This window comes from Salvelinus namaycush, chromosome 34 (assembly GCF_016432855.1).
Source record: "Salvelinus namaycush isolate Seneca chromosome 34, SaNama_1.0, whole genome shotgun sequence".
In the NCBI taxonomy this organism is placed as follows: Eukaryota; Metazoa; Chordata; class Actinopteri; order Salmoniformes; family Salmonidae; genus Salvelinus; species Salvelinus namaycush.
The window spans coordinates 28,359,362-28,376,024 of NC_052340.1; the positions used below are offsets into that span (position 1 = coordinate 28,359,362).

Genomic DNA, 16,663 nt, shown 5'->3' on the forward strand with positions numbered 1-16,663 from the left:
TCTGGAAGTATTCTTAGGATGATTATTATATTGCATGTTGTGAGGAGAGAACATCATTTGAGGAGAGGAAATGCTTTTTTTTACCCACATGTAGCCATTTAATTGTGTGAAGGTTTATCAAATAGATATTTGGTATTTGGGCAGAACTTTATTTTATGATGCTTGTTTAATAATTGGATGATGCCCTAGCACCCTAAATAACGTATGATAGTCATTAAGTACTGTTCTTGTTACTGTTAATGATATAATTATAAAATATTGTGTAGCTTGAATTACAGCAAGCTACGCTTAATTTAAAATGTCATTATAAACTTAATGAAAGTTAAATAGGCAAGTAGAGGTGATGTTTTTTGTGTGTGAAATTTGAAGATCATTTTTACAATGAGCACAGTCTGCTCCATAATGATTATGAAGCCATGGACCTAGATTTTAGCATGTAGCTTTAATACTGAAACCAACCTTGTCTGTCTGTGAGCAGCCTCAGATGCAGATGCAAACATGAAATTCCAACAGGTGCAACCGAGTAAGCAGTCATTAGATTGTAAAGATGAAATGTCAACAACAACAAAAAGCTCCTCAGCAAATATTGTGTTTTTCTGTCTTGCCAACTGGAATCTATCCATCAACAATTAATTAATCCCTTAATGTCAATCATCTGCAATGAATACAAAATAACATTACACTGTCATCTAAATGATTGCGTGAGGTGAACTATGATTTTGGTTGCAGCATAGGATTTTGTTGCGCTCTCACATTGAATTTCTGAGTAAAAAGTAACCAACTGCTAGGCGAGGAGGAGGCCCAGCGGTGCCTCTCTCTGTGTAGTTAGCCAACAGTAAGACAGCTCCTAAGTGCTAGCTAGCCAGTGAGGTGAAACCGCAAGCCTCCACATGCCAATCAATCGGTCAGATTTAAGTCGGCTTTGCCAAATCTTTGGCTTGATGTGTGCAGCCTTTATTTCATGTGGTTTGAAAGCTCTACTTAAGGGGGGAAAACACAAATAAAGTGGGGAAACAAGTGGGAAACAAAAGAGTGATGACCTGCCAATGGGTTCTCTTCTTCCACCCCGTCTCTCTCTGTCTCTTTCTTTCTTTCTTTCTTTCTTTCTTTCTTTCTTTCTTTCTTTCTTTCTTTCTTTCTTTCTTTCTTTCTTTCTTTCTCTATCTCTTATATGAAGTGAGATTTGTTAAGCTACCCATCAAGCTGCAGAGAACTGATCTGGTGTTTTATGTCAAATTCACAGATGTTACAGACGACTGAGTGACCATCTGAAATATATTCCAGTATCATGATAATCAAGGAAATAGCCTATACCAGGCAAGGACACATACATTCTGTGTAAATGAATAGAACATGTTGTTAGCATGCTCTATAGTTTTCCACCAACTAACTTCACAGTTATAGTGGCATAGTAGAGAAAAGGTTACCCTAAAATGGTTTAGCAAATCATCTGCCAATGGCATTAACCTAATCTTTTTCTTTTGGGGGGGGGGGGGGGGGGGGGGGCAGACATAGCAGTCATCAACTTTGATGCATGGATATGCATTTTATTTCATGCACACACACACACACAGAGTAATATAGGATTTGCTACAGTAACAGAATTGTTGCTAAATATTCAAATATTACAGTAATGTTACATTTTTATTGGTATATCGATTATGTAATTGTTCCCTTGCTCCACACACGCACAAACGCACGCACGCACACTCGCTCGTACACGCAGACACACACACACACACACACACACACACACAGAGTAATATAGGAGTTGCTACAGTAACATAATTGCTGTTAAATATTCAAATATTACACTAATGTTAAATTTTTATTGGTATATCGACAATGTAATTTGCTCCACACACGCACGCACGCTCGCACTTACACGCACGCACGCATACACACACAAATCTAGTTAGCTACATCTGTATATGGGCGGGGAATGCTTAATGACGTCAATTGAATTGGTTAGGTGACGAGCTCTTACCCCGCCCCATGTGGGTCAAGGGAGGGGGAGGGAGCCACAGGCTGAGCTGATCCCACGTGTGACGCTTGCATTCCCGGCTCAGTAAAATTCTCTTTAGCGTGCTTCGGTGTAGTGTTGTGCCGCTTGTCTTCGTTAGTTACTGGCTATAGTTGGGTTAGCTATGGAGGGAGACGGGAGCCAAGCCACATCTGGAGGAAGCCCTAATGATTCGCAACACGACCCGGGGTAAGACTGCGAACAGCACTGACACTTTTATCGTTATAGCTACATTGTATCAATATTGCACGGCTTATCAAAGCACTGACATTGATGTTGCCTTCCGGATGCAGTCAACTACACATTTGTTTGATTATATTAGCAAACGGCCTGCCCCCTTTTTCTATAGCAATAGCTCGCTGGGCTTGATAACTAGAGCTCTCTTACTGCTGCTCTGCCTATGTTTTGTTCGCTTTCTGTCGCTATATCAAGTAGTTAGCTAGAGCTAGCCAAGTAGTTAGCTACACGTCAAAATGGCCGATCTGACATCTGGACTCACTTCTCCTGTGTTTTCCCCCTACAGTAAAATGTTTATCGGTGGTCTCAGCTGGCAAACTTCACCAGGTAAGGAAATAATTTGCGGACTACAGTGTGGCATTGTCGGGTTGTGTTCTGTAGTAGCCGAGGCTGCCGGTGCTAGTTGCAACGTCTGATTTTGTGTGTGTGTGTGTGTGTGTGTGTGTGTGTGTGTGTATACCTACCTACTTCAGTGCGCGCAAGGTTATTTTTATTTGATATCATTTGAAGTCCTCTATTCGACCCCTATGTGCATACTAGTAGCTAGAGGCATTTAAAGCTCATACATATAGTAATTTCTATATTTGAAAGAAGAATGAAAACGACCAGTAACCTCCCGTTTGTGTTTCTTTTGCAGACAGCCTTAGAGACTATTTTACTAAATTCGGGGAAATCAGAGAATGTATGGTGATGAGAGATCCAACGACAAAACGCTCCAGGTAATTAGCTAATGCATCCCACCCTGTGTTTGCAATTGTATTAATTGTGGCTTTGCAGTGTCCTTATGATTACGCAAAATCAGTTAGCAAGCAAGCAGCCATTTATTTTTGTCGCACGTCGAGCTTTTACAAGCGATTGAATCAGCGCTTTGCAAAGGTAACGCAATTTGACATTGACCACCACTACAGATAGAATACTGGTGAATCTTTGAATATGCTTGAAAATATGGCAAATAATTAGATGACACTTCATTCACATGATTCTTTTTGCAGCACTAAAAGGAAATGGCATTTACATTTAAGAAATAATTGAATATGATATGAAAGGTAAACTATTTTGATATCAAGTAGCCTATGGATACACCAACATAGCCAACTTTGGTAAATATTTGTTACAATGTAACATTTGGCTGCATTATATATTTGTTAGGCTACAATGTAGCCTGGCATTTGACTTTATTGTTTGTATCAATGTAACAGCTGTAGTTATACATACTACTGACTGATAGGCTGTTTGACCACTCTCCTGCGCCACTGACTGACTCACTGATTACAATGTTTCTTGTTTATTTCCACAGGGGCTTTGGATTCGTTACTTACGTAGATGCTGCCAGTGTAGATAACGTCTTAGCTCAGCCACATCACGAATTAGACTCAAAAACGGTATGTCTCCTCTCTTCTGTCACTTTAAGTGTTTGTGCTTTTGTGACCCACCTACCTGGCATGATTGACTATGTCGTATTGAGTTGTCTTTTACGGAGTTGTGATATGTTATTTGAATTAGTCACACTCACAGCACATGCAATAAGTAGCCTAGCTAATTATGCGTTCTGAGCATGCCCCCCCCCCACCTCCTTGAAATGACAAGACCTTCTGCTAAACCTTTCTTTACCATTGAGGGCCATATTACATATTGTGACACCCAATGTAATGAAAGTGGGGAGCAGGTCTCGAACCTTCGAGCCCGAGGTCCGGCGCGCTATCGACTGTGCCGCAAAAGCATGCTCGTGCGGCAGAGTCGATTTCCGCGCTTATAAACCCAGGGTCGTTACAATATAGTCATTTGAGCACTGATGGATACTGCAAAGCTTTCTGTCCGGCAACGTCTGAGTGTTTTGAGATGGGGAGCAATTTTATTGTTAAATCTGCATATTATATAAAGTGATTGTCATTCTGTATTTTGTTTTCTGTGAAAATTCTTTCCCAGCTGTCTTTTTATAGATTTTAGTAGGCTATATATGCATTGTTGTACGTTTTTGTTTTTCATGCACCGTATTCATGCATCAGGCATTTTCTGTTTAAGAAATGTAGTTATAAATAAATGTGGTTTTTAAAAAACACCCCACCTTGAGTTAGCTTTAATTTTTCATCCTCCCAAGTCTGTTGTCTGCATATTATCCACTTCCTCTGTCTGCATATTATCCACTTCCTCTCTGTCTGCATATTATCCAGTCCCTCTCTCACTGCAAGTCTACTAAAGTGCACACATTCCCACAACCGGACCTATTTTAAATAACAAACCCAAGACTAACTGTTATCCCCAGAGAAAGGCATAAAATATTGGTTAATTTATTGTTGCAGTATATTGATTTTCTGAATGTATGGCTGGATCAAAGGATGCTGGTGGAGGTGCTATAGGAGGACTGCCTCATTGTCATGGCTGGAATGGAATAAATATAACCGTATCAAACATATGGCAACTACATGTTCCACTCCGTTCCATTCAAACCATTACAATGAGCCCATGCTATAGCTCGCCCCACCAGCCTTCTCTGATATTGGATCGCTTAAAACTGACACTTGAATTAAGTTTCATGTTTCTCTGAAGGTGAGAGTTGGTCAGAGTAATGCCTTGACTGCAAAAAATGGTATTGTGATGATTCGCCCTGCATTTAGTGTTTGATTTTCCATATGGGTCAGTTTTCTTGTTTTTGCTGATTCTCGTGCTCTTCTGTTGGCTAATATACATTTTATTGGAATGCCCCTGTGGCATTCTTTATGTAGCATGCAAATACATGGTAGTTACATAGGCAGGTACTTTGTAATGTGTGACCTGTTTGAAATGAGAATACACTGACATTTTTTTTTTTACATGCATTAACGGTACATTTGCAAACAAACTTAAATGTTTGCAAAATAACTTCTCCACTTTTCATATCACTTAACTCAATTTGTGAGTTCATAAAATCTATGAAATAGTGCATGACACAAACATTACAGTACCGGTAGTTGTAGGTTAAGTAATACTGTGTAGCTACACTATAACTGCCTATGTAACTACCATGTAAAGATGTATGGTAATGCGGGACCAAAAATCCTGATTAATTGTAAAGTCACACCGTACTCATGTTCTGTATGTGGTTGTTGTAGTGTATGCTCTAACTTAGCTGTGTGAGTGAGTGCTCAAAGGGCTCGTTCTTTAGAAGCGGTGGAGTGAATACAAGCAGCCTGTATTGTTCTCAAGGACTCACACTAACTGCTCTGACATTGCCAGAAGCTCTAGGTTTATGAAACAGATAGCTGAAGATGGAAAAGGAAATGCCTGTAACTTTCCCCATGTCACTTCTGGAAAAGTACACTATTATTATTTTAAATGCGCACTTCTATGTATTTTGTAGCCTAATGAATTGTTTATAATACAGGGATTTTTATGATTGCAGATTTGAATGTAATGTTGACATGAATTAGTACACCTCTAGGAAGAACCTATTTATAAGGGGAAAATGTTAGTCTTGCTGAAAAGGGAAATCGGTACTTGAGAGGACATGCAGTTTCAGCCCAGCAAAGGAAGTAGACACACACACTCCCTAACTCTCAATGTGTAACTTAGTGTGCTTTGATGCCATCTTTCCCCTCTCCTTTCTGGACCTGCGTCTACATAGGCTTATTTGAAAACGGCTAATGACATTATCCATGCATTAAGGGACCTAGAGTAGAGTCTTTAGAGGATCTACTGCTTGTGTGGTATAATGTAATAGAGGCAACTCACCTCTCTATGCCTTGGGAGGTGTTCTACATTAAAGTGCTGAAGTGCAGTGTGAAATGGAGGAGAGTCACATCTCACCTTAAAGATCCAATGCATCCGTTTTTATCTCAATATCAAATAATTTCTGGGTAAAAATTAAGAACCGTACTGTGATTATTTTAAATAAAAATGTGTCAAAAATTAACAAAAATAGCTTCTTAGCAAATAGCAATTTGTCAAGCAAGAATTTTGCTACAGCTGTCAGAGTGGTCTGATTGGGAGGGGAAAACTGAAAATGTGCTGTTATTGGCAGAGGTTTGGAACGCTCTTTCTTATTGGTCTATTAAGTAATTTACCACCTGGTGATGCCAAAACTCCTGACCAAAACAGGCTGAAATTTCAGGCGGTCTTTTCAAACCGCTCTTACACTAACAGGGCATCAGCATTATCATTTTCACAGTATTATTCCTACCTCATAGTGTGGAAGTGTATATAAAACACACTGCCAGGTGAGGCTGGGCTGGAAAATTCAAGTCCATGCAACAAAGACATGGTTTGGTTTGTCTGCATGGGGAATTCAATGCTACTGTGTGTTTTGTCCTTTCATCAGGATACAGTCAGTATATATTCCTCTAACATTCAGTCTACATGAATCCCTATTAGAATAGCATATCCTTGCAAAATGCCCTTAAACCCTAATTAATTGTACAACGTTAACTTGTTACAAGTTTCAGTACAGAGTTACTTCACAGGTATACGAGCAGTTAGCATTATTTCAATTGGAGATGCCTGTTGTTTTACATTGTGGCACATGTATTTCCCTCGATTGGATACGCCAAAGCTGCGGCACGTTTTGCATGTACTTGACATGCAGCATGTTTTATGTAATCCTTTACAACATGGAAATAAAGGCTTGGGGTTGAATAATGCTCAGTGTCTGTCGACGATAGGATTTCTGCTGATGTCATTTGTGAAAACAATCTCTTGTAGATGGAACACTTTTCTGGCTAAAACATATCCCCACTCCGCTAATGCATTCAGTCAGCTGAATTCAGACAGTCACTTTCTAACAGTGTCTATTTTTGTCCGTCACACACTGACAGCTCTCTCTGTTACATTTCCCTCTGTTCTTACTTTTTTTTAAAGCAATTGACAAGCTCTCAACCTACTTTATGCACAATATTCCACTAATGGTATTTTCCCCCTTTAGCTATGTGGCCTTAAAGTTGAAAATGTGAAAGGAGAAATCCTTTGTTCACAGGAAGAGTGAATGTTGGTGTTGTATTCAACCTTACTTTGACAAATGGAAAATGTGTCTTGAATGTCCTGGCTTGTTTTAATGCACTGACTGTCCCATTTACCGGGATGTGTTCTTGTGCATGATTTCACCTTTAGAAGTGTGTGTCAGAGGGGAACATTAATAGCCAAATTTAATGTTTCTCAGTTGATTTGCACAAGTTGTTCTTGAGGAAGTCTTGTGGTTGGTTCTAACACCTCACTTGATATCTCACACATTTTAGTTTTGACAAGGTATACATCTGCAGTTCCCCACACAGAGCAAATCCTGTAATAAATAGTGAAAACATAAATTACTGTTGTGCAGTAAACTGATGCAACAATTAATAATACAATACCTTTTGTTTTCAGGCCTCATTGTATTCAATCCAAACCCAAATGTGCCAATTCACATTGGCTGCCATAATACCCCTTGGATGGAATCAGGAAATCATGATATCTAGCTGTTCTCCATAAAAGCATGCAGCCAAGTAGTCTTGTATGACCCATGTATTTGAAATCCATAATATAAGTTAAAAGAGTAGACTCAGGACAGCATTATGTGTTTTGAAATTAAAATGATGTTTTCCAGGAGGGAAACATTTAGTGGCTTTGAATAGCATTAAATAAAACCCTCTCATTCAATACATATTGAATGGACTTTTGATTTTGACTTAATTACTGCACAATTATAGCATTAAGTGGTCTATGTGCCATCAATAAAAATGTATAATTCTATGGTGCTTTTTTGCTGCTACATTTTTCACATCGTGCTTAAATAGCAACCTGGGCATTAATGCTAGTTATTCATTTTCTTGGTCAATATACGTTGACTAAACCATGTGTGAAGGGCTATTGAGTTATTAATCAGCTATGCTTCTATGGGAGTAATGCAAGATTGTGTGAATTGACAGACCTGGGCTTTTTGATGAGGCAAAGGGGAATTAAAATGGTGCTTTTGATTTAAATCAGCCAGCTTTAATATGACTGTTGATTAATGTGTGTGAAATCCCACACTGATAATAGTTTACTAGTGTAGGGTGCTTGAGCCCTATGGTTCCCCAGTACAGCTGGTTCTCTTCTCTCCCTGGTAGTTCATTGATTGACTAAAGAAGTCCCAGGTCTGAATCAGTCCTTGATCAGAGGAAATGGATGGAAACCAGCAGTCCTGAAGGGGCCTTGCGGACCTCGAGGCCTGATTTGAATAGCCCTTGTGTAGTGTCTCTGTACTGTCAGTTTTGAGGGTAATCCTAATATTGTTTGCGTCGTGCATGCCGTTATGTGGGATCCATGAGGAATGCTTTAAACCCACACATCCAAGTCTCTGTCATTAGTTGTGTTTAAGTGATTGACAACTTTGATTATTGATATCTAATCCTCTCTCTTCTTTATATTTACCAGATCGATCCAAAAGTTGCCTTCCCTAGACGTGCTCAACCCAAGGTAAGACAACATGCAAAAAAAATGTAACCTCATGGAGAGATGTTTTTGGTTTGTTGGTTGGTTTCTATAACACTGGGTGCATTGCTGACCTGCGGTGAAGAGAGTACTCTGGAGCTTTTGTGAGGGTCTGGTCATGAAACAGCAGCTAGAGCTGCCAATTTTTAGTTTTTGTATATAAGTGTCACTGAGGCAGGCTGGTCTGGAGCTTGCTACAGGTAGATGACTGGCTGTCTGATTTATCCCATAGCTGCACCACCACCGTACTTGTTTACATCAGCATGTTGTCTAGAAACCGTAGTGAGGTAGAATTTCCCTGGGTGACTGCTCTAAAGGCTTCGCTGCATTTGATCGAATGAGAGAGTATCACATTGTAGTTGTTCACACAATGTTTTTTCCCTGAAGACGCTGAGATTGATTGGGGAATTTTCTTTGTTTGGAGACATAAAAAGAGCCATTGTTACTCTGTTACCAAGATCAGGTTTCAAACTGAGAATTGACGGAGGTAAAGCTTTCCAAGCCGAGGCACATGTTCTCTTAAGGCTGGGTATGACTACAGTATGAAATTGAGAAACATCTAGGGGATGTGCTTGTTTCTTGATACAGTCTCTCTTCTCCCCTTGTTTCCAGCGGCAGGTAGCCTAGCAGTTAGAGCGTTGGGCCAGTAACCGAAAGGTTGCTAGTTTGAAAACCTGAGCCGAAGGTGAAAAATCTGTCTGTGCCCTTGAGCAAGGCACGTAACCATAATTTGTTCCAGGGGTGGCGTACTACTATGGCTGACCCTAGAAAACCACACATTTTACTGCACCTATCCTGTGTATGTGACAATACAACATGTTTCTTTTTTTATACACCTGTTCATGTCAAGTCTAATGGTTTCCAGTAATAGTGATGATACTGACAGGAGTCCAGTCTGACTGTACAGTACTTAGTTCAAGTGCAGGCTCTTTTGATATTCCAGCGTATGTTACTCTATTCGACAGACTTGTATGGTGCTTTGATATTTTCTGCTCTGTGTGCAAAAAAAGAACCCTTGATATAAATTATGCAATCTTTTTTTAATAAACATTAATTTGACTCAAGGCCATTTTTAACAATAAAGAAAGATGCATGCACTGTGCAGGCCTATGTAGGTGTTTGTTTCTAAAGACCAATAACACTGTAAAGGAACTTGAAGGTGAAATCACAGTTGAGTTGTCTTTTGACCCTTGAGAGCAGGCTCATTAGCAGAGAAATGGGCTATATTTGTTTTAAACCTGAGTGGATAGAGAATGTGGCTGTCAAAGAACATAGAACATAGGATTGAAGGGCAGTTAAATCAGCATTGCAGGGGGTTTTGGTGCATGTAAAATTTATGAAAGAAATGTCCTATGTACAGTAATGTTCAAGCCCTCAGGTTATCGTCGTCGTTTAGAGCAAAATGAGTTTTGTTTTCTGTTGGTCAGTAAATCTGGCTCTTGGCTTTTATTGCCCATGTTGGATTTCCCAGTCAGCGCTTACCTCAGATCATGCTGTCGGCTGCATGCTCATTCTGTCCCACATTTGAGTGTGTACAGTGTGTGTTTTTACAGTGTGTGTGGGACAGCGCAAGAAACATCCACCTCAGGCCTTTAAGGCTGGGTAGGGACGGACTGCCTCTGGCTGGCCGGCAGGCTAAAACTCTGCAATACGGGAATAGCTTCAAGGGTGGCAGGTGTCCACAGCACACTTGTCCAGCTAATTGAAATGAAGAACTTTCCCTGAGTGGACAATCACTGGAGGAGAAATTACGCACTCACTCCCTTGACCGCACACATGCCAGTCCAGTCACTCTGGTCCAAGGCAGCGCTGGCTCAGGGCCTGGGGCTCCGAGATGAACAGGCATTAAATTAGGCTGCAGTTCTCAGCAGAAGTCAGAACACAACACAGCCGCTAAGTGTTTTCTGTTAAGCGAACCACCCAATAATAAGCTTTATGCAAATATACAACTGCCATCGCATACAATCATGTGAAATTATGGCATTGTATTTGTGACTTACTTTCCCCATATTTTGGAGTGTGTTGAATATAACTGAAAGAAGCAGGCGTATGTTGTGTACTGTGGCTAGCTAGGGTGTCAAGTTTAAGTACATGGAAAAGCTGAGTTTGGGGGATTATTACCAAACAGACATACAGTGCCTTCAGAAAGTATTCAGACCCCTTGACTTTTTCTACATTTTGTTAGGTTACGGCCTTATTATAAAATGTATTTTAAAAAAAAAAAAAAAAAAAAATCACGTCATTAATCTACACACAATACCCCGTAATGACAAAGCAAAAAACAGGTTTTTAGATATTTTTTCAAATGTATAAAAAAATCAAATGAAATATAACATTTACATAAGTATTCAGACCCTTAACTCAATACTTTGTTGAAGCACCTTTGGCAGCGATTACAGCCTTGAGTCTTCTCGGGTATGACGCTACAAGCTTGTCACACCTGTATTTGGGGAGTTTCTCCCATTCCTCTCTGCAGATTCTCTCAAGCTCTGTCAGTTGGGATGGGGAGCGTTGCTGCACAGCTATTTTCAGGTATCTCCAGAGATGTTCGATCTGGTTCAAGTACGGGCTCTGACTGGGCCACTACAGGTAAAACTCCGGACCTTATACAGTATGACGTGATTAATCTGTTGTAAAAAGGCTGAATATGTGCTATGATGGGATCAGAGTTTTTATAATCAGGTCACATGGTTAAAAAAATCTAAAGGAAGAATTCCTGGCTTTGGGCTGGATGAAAACCCTGTTGAACTGCAGCAACCTTATGCATATGAATGATATTTTATAGAAGGACTAGAGGAGTTTCCTATACAGACACAGAGAAAGCATCATTTGACAATTAAAACTCACAGGGCTGAGCTTGCTTTATGCACGTTTGCATCTTGTAGTCCTGCCCTATGCAACTGAACAACTAATAAACAGTGTACTTAGTCTCAGTTATTGTGTTTACCAATTTATTCCAGTGGATTGAAAAAGTATAGGTAGCCATGTCAGCCTAAATTTGAATATAAACCAAATTTGATCCCATTCATATTTTCTCCCAAACAAATGGGCTATAAATACACAATGTTCCCGCTTCGTTGACCCTGGCCAGAGGGACGGGGCGCATAGTAGGTCAGACTGAAGAATTGTCTCGTTTCCATGCAATCCAGCATGTCAGATCTCTAGTGTTGAGCTGTATAGGCTGCTATATTTCTGGAAGAGTTTTGCTTGTCTGTCGGCAGTGATGTGTTATCACGCTTGCTAAATGAATACCGGAGGAAAGTGTAGAGCGCGCCTTGAGCTTTGTGCCCTGCGATTTGTGAATGTGATTAGTCTAGACACGCAAACAGCCTGCCAGCAGCACTCCGATGTGAAGGACGGATAAATCGGGCGCGAATTGACAAATCGGTCTAAAAAACAGCACTTTCTCCCTCTTTTTAACGCTTTGCGTCAATATATTTTATTAAACTAAATCAAAAGTGGTGTGGCGCTGCCCCACACCTGATTGAAAAGTGCTGTGGCAAATTATAGTCAAGTCAAACCTTGAGTAGTTGGATAGCAGATAGTTAATATACTGCCTGGCCAGTTTGATGTAGTTGTAGCCAACTAACGTTGGGTAACAAGCTAACATACCGGTACGTACTGCTGTAATGCTATGCGGTTCGTAAGGATAGCTTAGCCAACAAATTGTCAGCCAACATGACGTGTAACGAAACTTATTTGAGAAGTCTTTTATTACATTGCGTAACATTTTTTTTAAGCATTTGTCATTATGTAAAGCAATGAATTTGTATCTGCTCTCGTCGGACTTCGGCTGCATATTTTCCAACATTTTCTTCAAATCTGAAAACGTTGAAAAATATATGAAGAATTGCATTATGGGCCCTAAAAGTACGGAAGAAGTGTCCGCTGCATGTATACAGTGATCCCTCGCCACTTCGCGGTTCACTTATCGCGGATTCGCTATTTCGCGGATTTTCATAATGCATTTTTTTTTTTTTTTTGGTGCATTGTGCTCTGCATTCTGATTCGCTAAAAACTCACTCCCGCTTCTTGTATCAAAACATGCTACGAATTGTGCTATCATTTTGTCGTCTCGTGCAGTTATGTGTACGTACATAAAACAGCTTGGCAAATTTACATTAAGTTGGCCAAATTATCTTGTAATTTCGAACATCTCCTAAACCCATAATGTCGACGAAACGGCCTACACGTGAGTCACTGTATTTGTATACATGTAATAGTTGCTAATTGTAAAAAAAAAAAAAAGTTTTCTATTTCGCGGATTTCACTTATCGCGGGTCATTTTCGGAACGTAACCCTCGCGATAAACGAGGGATTACTGTACTTCTATTTTGTTGAATTTATACGAAATTTGGGAACTTTTGGCATACTAACTATATCCATACTGTAATGAAACAGCAGGGAGCAGGTCTCGAACCCTCGACCTTCTAGCCCGAAGTCCAGCGCGCTATCGACTGTGCCACAAAAGCATGCTCCAGCGGCAGAGTTGATATACGCGCTTATAAACCCAGGGTCGGGTTGATACACAATTTTTAGTTGATTAACACTATTTTGGTTACTACATGATTCCATATGTGTTATTTCATAGTTTTGATGTCTTCTTCTATTCTTCAATGTAGAAAATAATAAAAAATAAAGAAAAACCCTTGAATGAGAAGGTAAGTCCAAACTTTTGACCGGTACTGCATATATTAGTGTTATATTTTACATTAGTATTTTGAGTAGATTGTTGACAAAAAAAGTACAATTAAATACATTTGAATCCCACTTTGTAACAAAATGTCAAGCAGTGTGAGTACTTTCTGTTGACGTTGTATGCCATTGTTTGAACTCTTGAAGTGTGTCATGATTCATGATTGTAAATGCCTGTTCTTGTTCTCTCCCCGGTCATCTAAGAAAATGTTCTCTCTACCACTTTCAGAGCCTGACATCCATTGGTTTTGAGAACCTATAGATGTCTCTATAATCTCTGTTCATATTTTGTAGGTTGAAAAGAATAATAATCATATGCTGGGCCTGTGACCAAACCACCAGAGAGAGTATCCGCCACAAAATGTTCAACACCCACAATTTGGCCAATAAATGGCTGTTATTTTTGAAAAGAAAGTAAACTATGAATGGTTTTCCAACTCCAACGCTCGGTGGGCTCGTGAGAGACCATTCTCTGGGAGAGAGAGAGGGGAAGAAATAAAAATGTTGAGCACACACTGCACAGCATAATGGGCTCCTTGAGTTCCCCCCACTAACACGCACCCTCCCTGAGTGGAGAGGCTTTGGCATTTACTGCCATGAGAACTGTCAAAACAATACCTCAGTGGGTGCTGTTCTCTCTGCACAGCATCCCACATCCAACCCAGGCCTCTACAACAACCCCCTGTGTGACTACTGGAAGTGTGTGTGTGTGTGTGTGGAGGGTGAAGTAAGGGTAGGGGGTTGGTGGTAGGTAGGAATTGAGTTCACATTTGTACTTTTACATGTAATTTTCCACTTTCTTCTGGTGCCCTGGTGTGAGAGCGGTGTGTACTGAGAAGTAGCTGAGCCGTTAGCTCTGGCCGTGAGGGGGTGGGTGGAGGGTGAGTGTGTTGCAGAGTGGGAGAACTCCTGGCCAAGTTTTTAATGAATTCCAAAGGTGAGGATGTGTGAAGTGCTGAACTCTCCGTCTCTCCGTCCTCACAGTGGACGCTTGGCCCTCACCAGGAGAGGGGCACCGGTCCAAGAGCCCAGTTCTCAATCTCCTGTGTGGCCCAGCACTCCGACACCAATTAAGAACCCAGCAAACCACTGCTTAGTCCTATTCAATCTGCTCTCCCTTCCTTTCTCTGTGTGTGCCTCTCTCCCCCTCCCACTGCAGTTTTAGCAGTCCATGTTTTTTCTGTTGACCTGGCAAAGTAGTTCCTCTCCTTTTTTTCCCTCAGTTCTCTGATATTTGCAGCAGGTGCTCCACTTTTCTGCTGTTGGAGTAATTGAATTGGACAAGAAGGCTTTGGTTAAACCTGACACCACTCTGATTCTTTGAGGGTCTTGACATATACATTGCATAGACCTATAGATGTTTGATGCTCTGAGATGAAAGGTAGGGTCATATGTAACGGATGTGAAATGGCTAGCTAGTTAGCGGGTACGCGCTAGTAGCGTTTCAATCAGTTACGTCACTTGCTCTGAAACCTAGAAGTAGTGTTGCGCCTTGCTCTGCAAGGGCCGCGGCTTTTGTGGAGCGATGGGTAACGACGCTTCGTGGGTGTCAGTTGTTGATGTATGCAGAGGGTCCCTGGTTCGCGCCCGTGTCGGGGCGAGGGGACGGTTTAAAGTTGTACTGTTACATTGATGCTGTTGACCCGGATCACTGGTTGCTGCGGAAAAGGAGGAGGTTGAAAGGGGGGTGAGTGTAACGGATGTGAAATGGCTAGCTAGTTAGCGGGTACGCGCTAGTAGCGTTTCAATCAGTTACGTCACTTGCTCTGAAACCTAGAAGTAGTGTTGCGCCTTGCTCTGCAAGGGCCGTGGCCTTTGTGGAGCGATGGGTAACGATGCTTCGTGGGTGTCAGTTGTTGATGTGTGCAGAGGGTCCCTGGTTCGCGCCCGTGTCGGGGCGAGGGGACGGCTTAAAGTTATACTGTTACACATACAAAGAAATGAGCCTGCAGTCTACCTTTGACATCACAACAAGGAGTTGTTTCGGACTAAGGAAACTGCTATCTACAATGTACAAGCAACACCAACTGTAGTAGGGACTTATTTCTTTGTTTTGAAGTGGGGTCATCATCAGTGGTCAGTAATTCTGACTAGGCCCTGTACTATATGGGAAATTCCAGCAAAGTGAGGCTGAGACTCAGATTTTTCACCCTAAAATATATTTCAAACAAAAACCTTTTGATTTAAAAGTCAAACAAACCATACAACTCTATGCATAAGGACTACTTTTAATAATTTAAACAGAACATTTTATGAAAACACATTTACTTAAAGAACAGTGCAGATGCAAAGTTTGGTAACCGTATGACGGCACAAAACAGAAACACAAAAAGCACACACTTAGTCTCCACTGTTCTTCAATTAATGTGTTTTTGGAAAATGTTCTGTGGAAATTGTTAAAAGTAGTCCTTTTAAAGGAAGAAGGGAAAAAATATAATATAAAAGCAACATGCAACAATTTAAAAGAAAAATATAAATGCAACATGCAACAATTTAAAAGATTTTACTAAGTTACAGTTCATATAAGGAAATCAGTTAAATTAAATACATTTATTAGGTCTTCATCTAAGGATTTCACATCTGGGAATACAGATATGCATCTGTGGGTCACAAAACTTGAGACATCTGTGACCACCATATGCCTCATGCAGCGCAACACATCTCCTTCACATAGAGTTGATCAGGCTGTTGATTGTGGCCTGTGAAATGTTGTCCCACTCTTCAATGGCTGTGCAAAGTTGCTGGATATTGAAGGAAACTGGAACACGCTGTCGTACACGTCGATCCAGAGTAGAGGTCGACCGATTAATCGGAATGGGCGATTAATTAGGGACGATTTCAAGTTTTCACAACAATCGGAAATCTTTTTTTTTTTTTTTTACACCTTTATTTAACTAGGCAAGTCAGTTAAGAACAGATTCTTATTTTCAATGACAGCCTAGGAACGGTGGGTTAACTGCCTTGTTCAGGGGCAGAACGACAGATTTTTACCTTGTCAGCTCGGGGATTCAATCGTGTAACCTTACAGTTAACTAGTCCATCGCTCTAACTACCTGCCTCACGAGGAGCCTGCCTGTTACGCGAATGCAGTAAGAAGCCAAGGTACGTTGCTAGCTAGCATTAAACTTATCTTATAAAAAACAATCAATTAATCAAACATAATCACTAGTTATAACTACACATGGTTGATGATATTACTAGCTTATCTAGCGTGTCCTGCGTTGCATATAATCGATGCGGTGCGCATTCGCGAAACAGGACTGTCGTTGCTCCAACGTGTACCTAACCATA

The 16,663-nt window shown here is 40.7% G+C and overlaps 1 protein-coding gene across 2 annotated transcripts in view; it reads left to right on the top strand.

Moving 5' to 3' along the window:
• The first annotated feature begins 2,022 nt into the window (after positions 1-2,022).
• LOC120028263 (RNA-binding protein Musashi homolog 2-like) overlaps positions 2,023-16,663 on the top strand; it is a 323,422-nt gene continuing 308,781 nt past the window's right edge. For both annotated transcript variants that reach the window (XM_038973438.1, XM_038973439.1), the window contains exons 1-5: positions 2,023-2,212; positions 2,547-2,587; positions 2,898-2,979; positions 3,558-3,642; positions 8,621-8,662. In XM_038973438.1, coding sequence (XP_038829366.1) covers positions 2,148-2,212; positions 2,547-2,587; positions 2,898-2,979; positions 3,558-3,642; positions 8,621-8,662 — 315 coding nt within the window. In that variant the 5' untranslated portion in view covers positions 2,023-2,147. The remainder of the gene's footprint in view (positions 2,213-2,546; positions 2,588-2,897; positions 2,980-3,557; positions 3,643-8,620; positions 8,663-16,663) is intronic.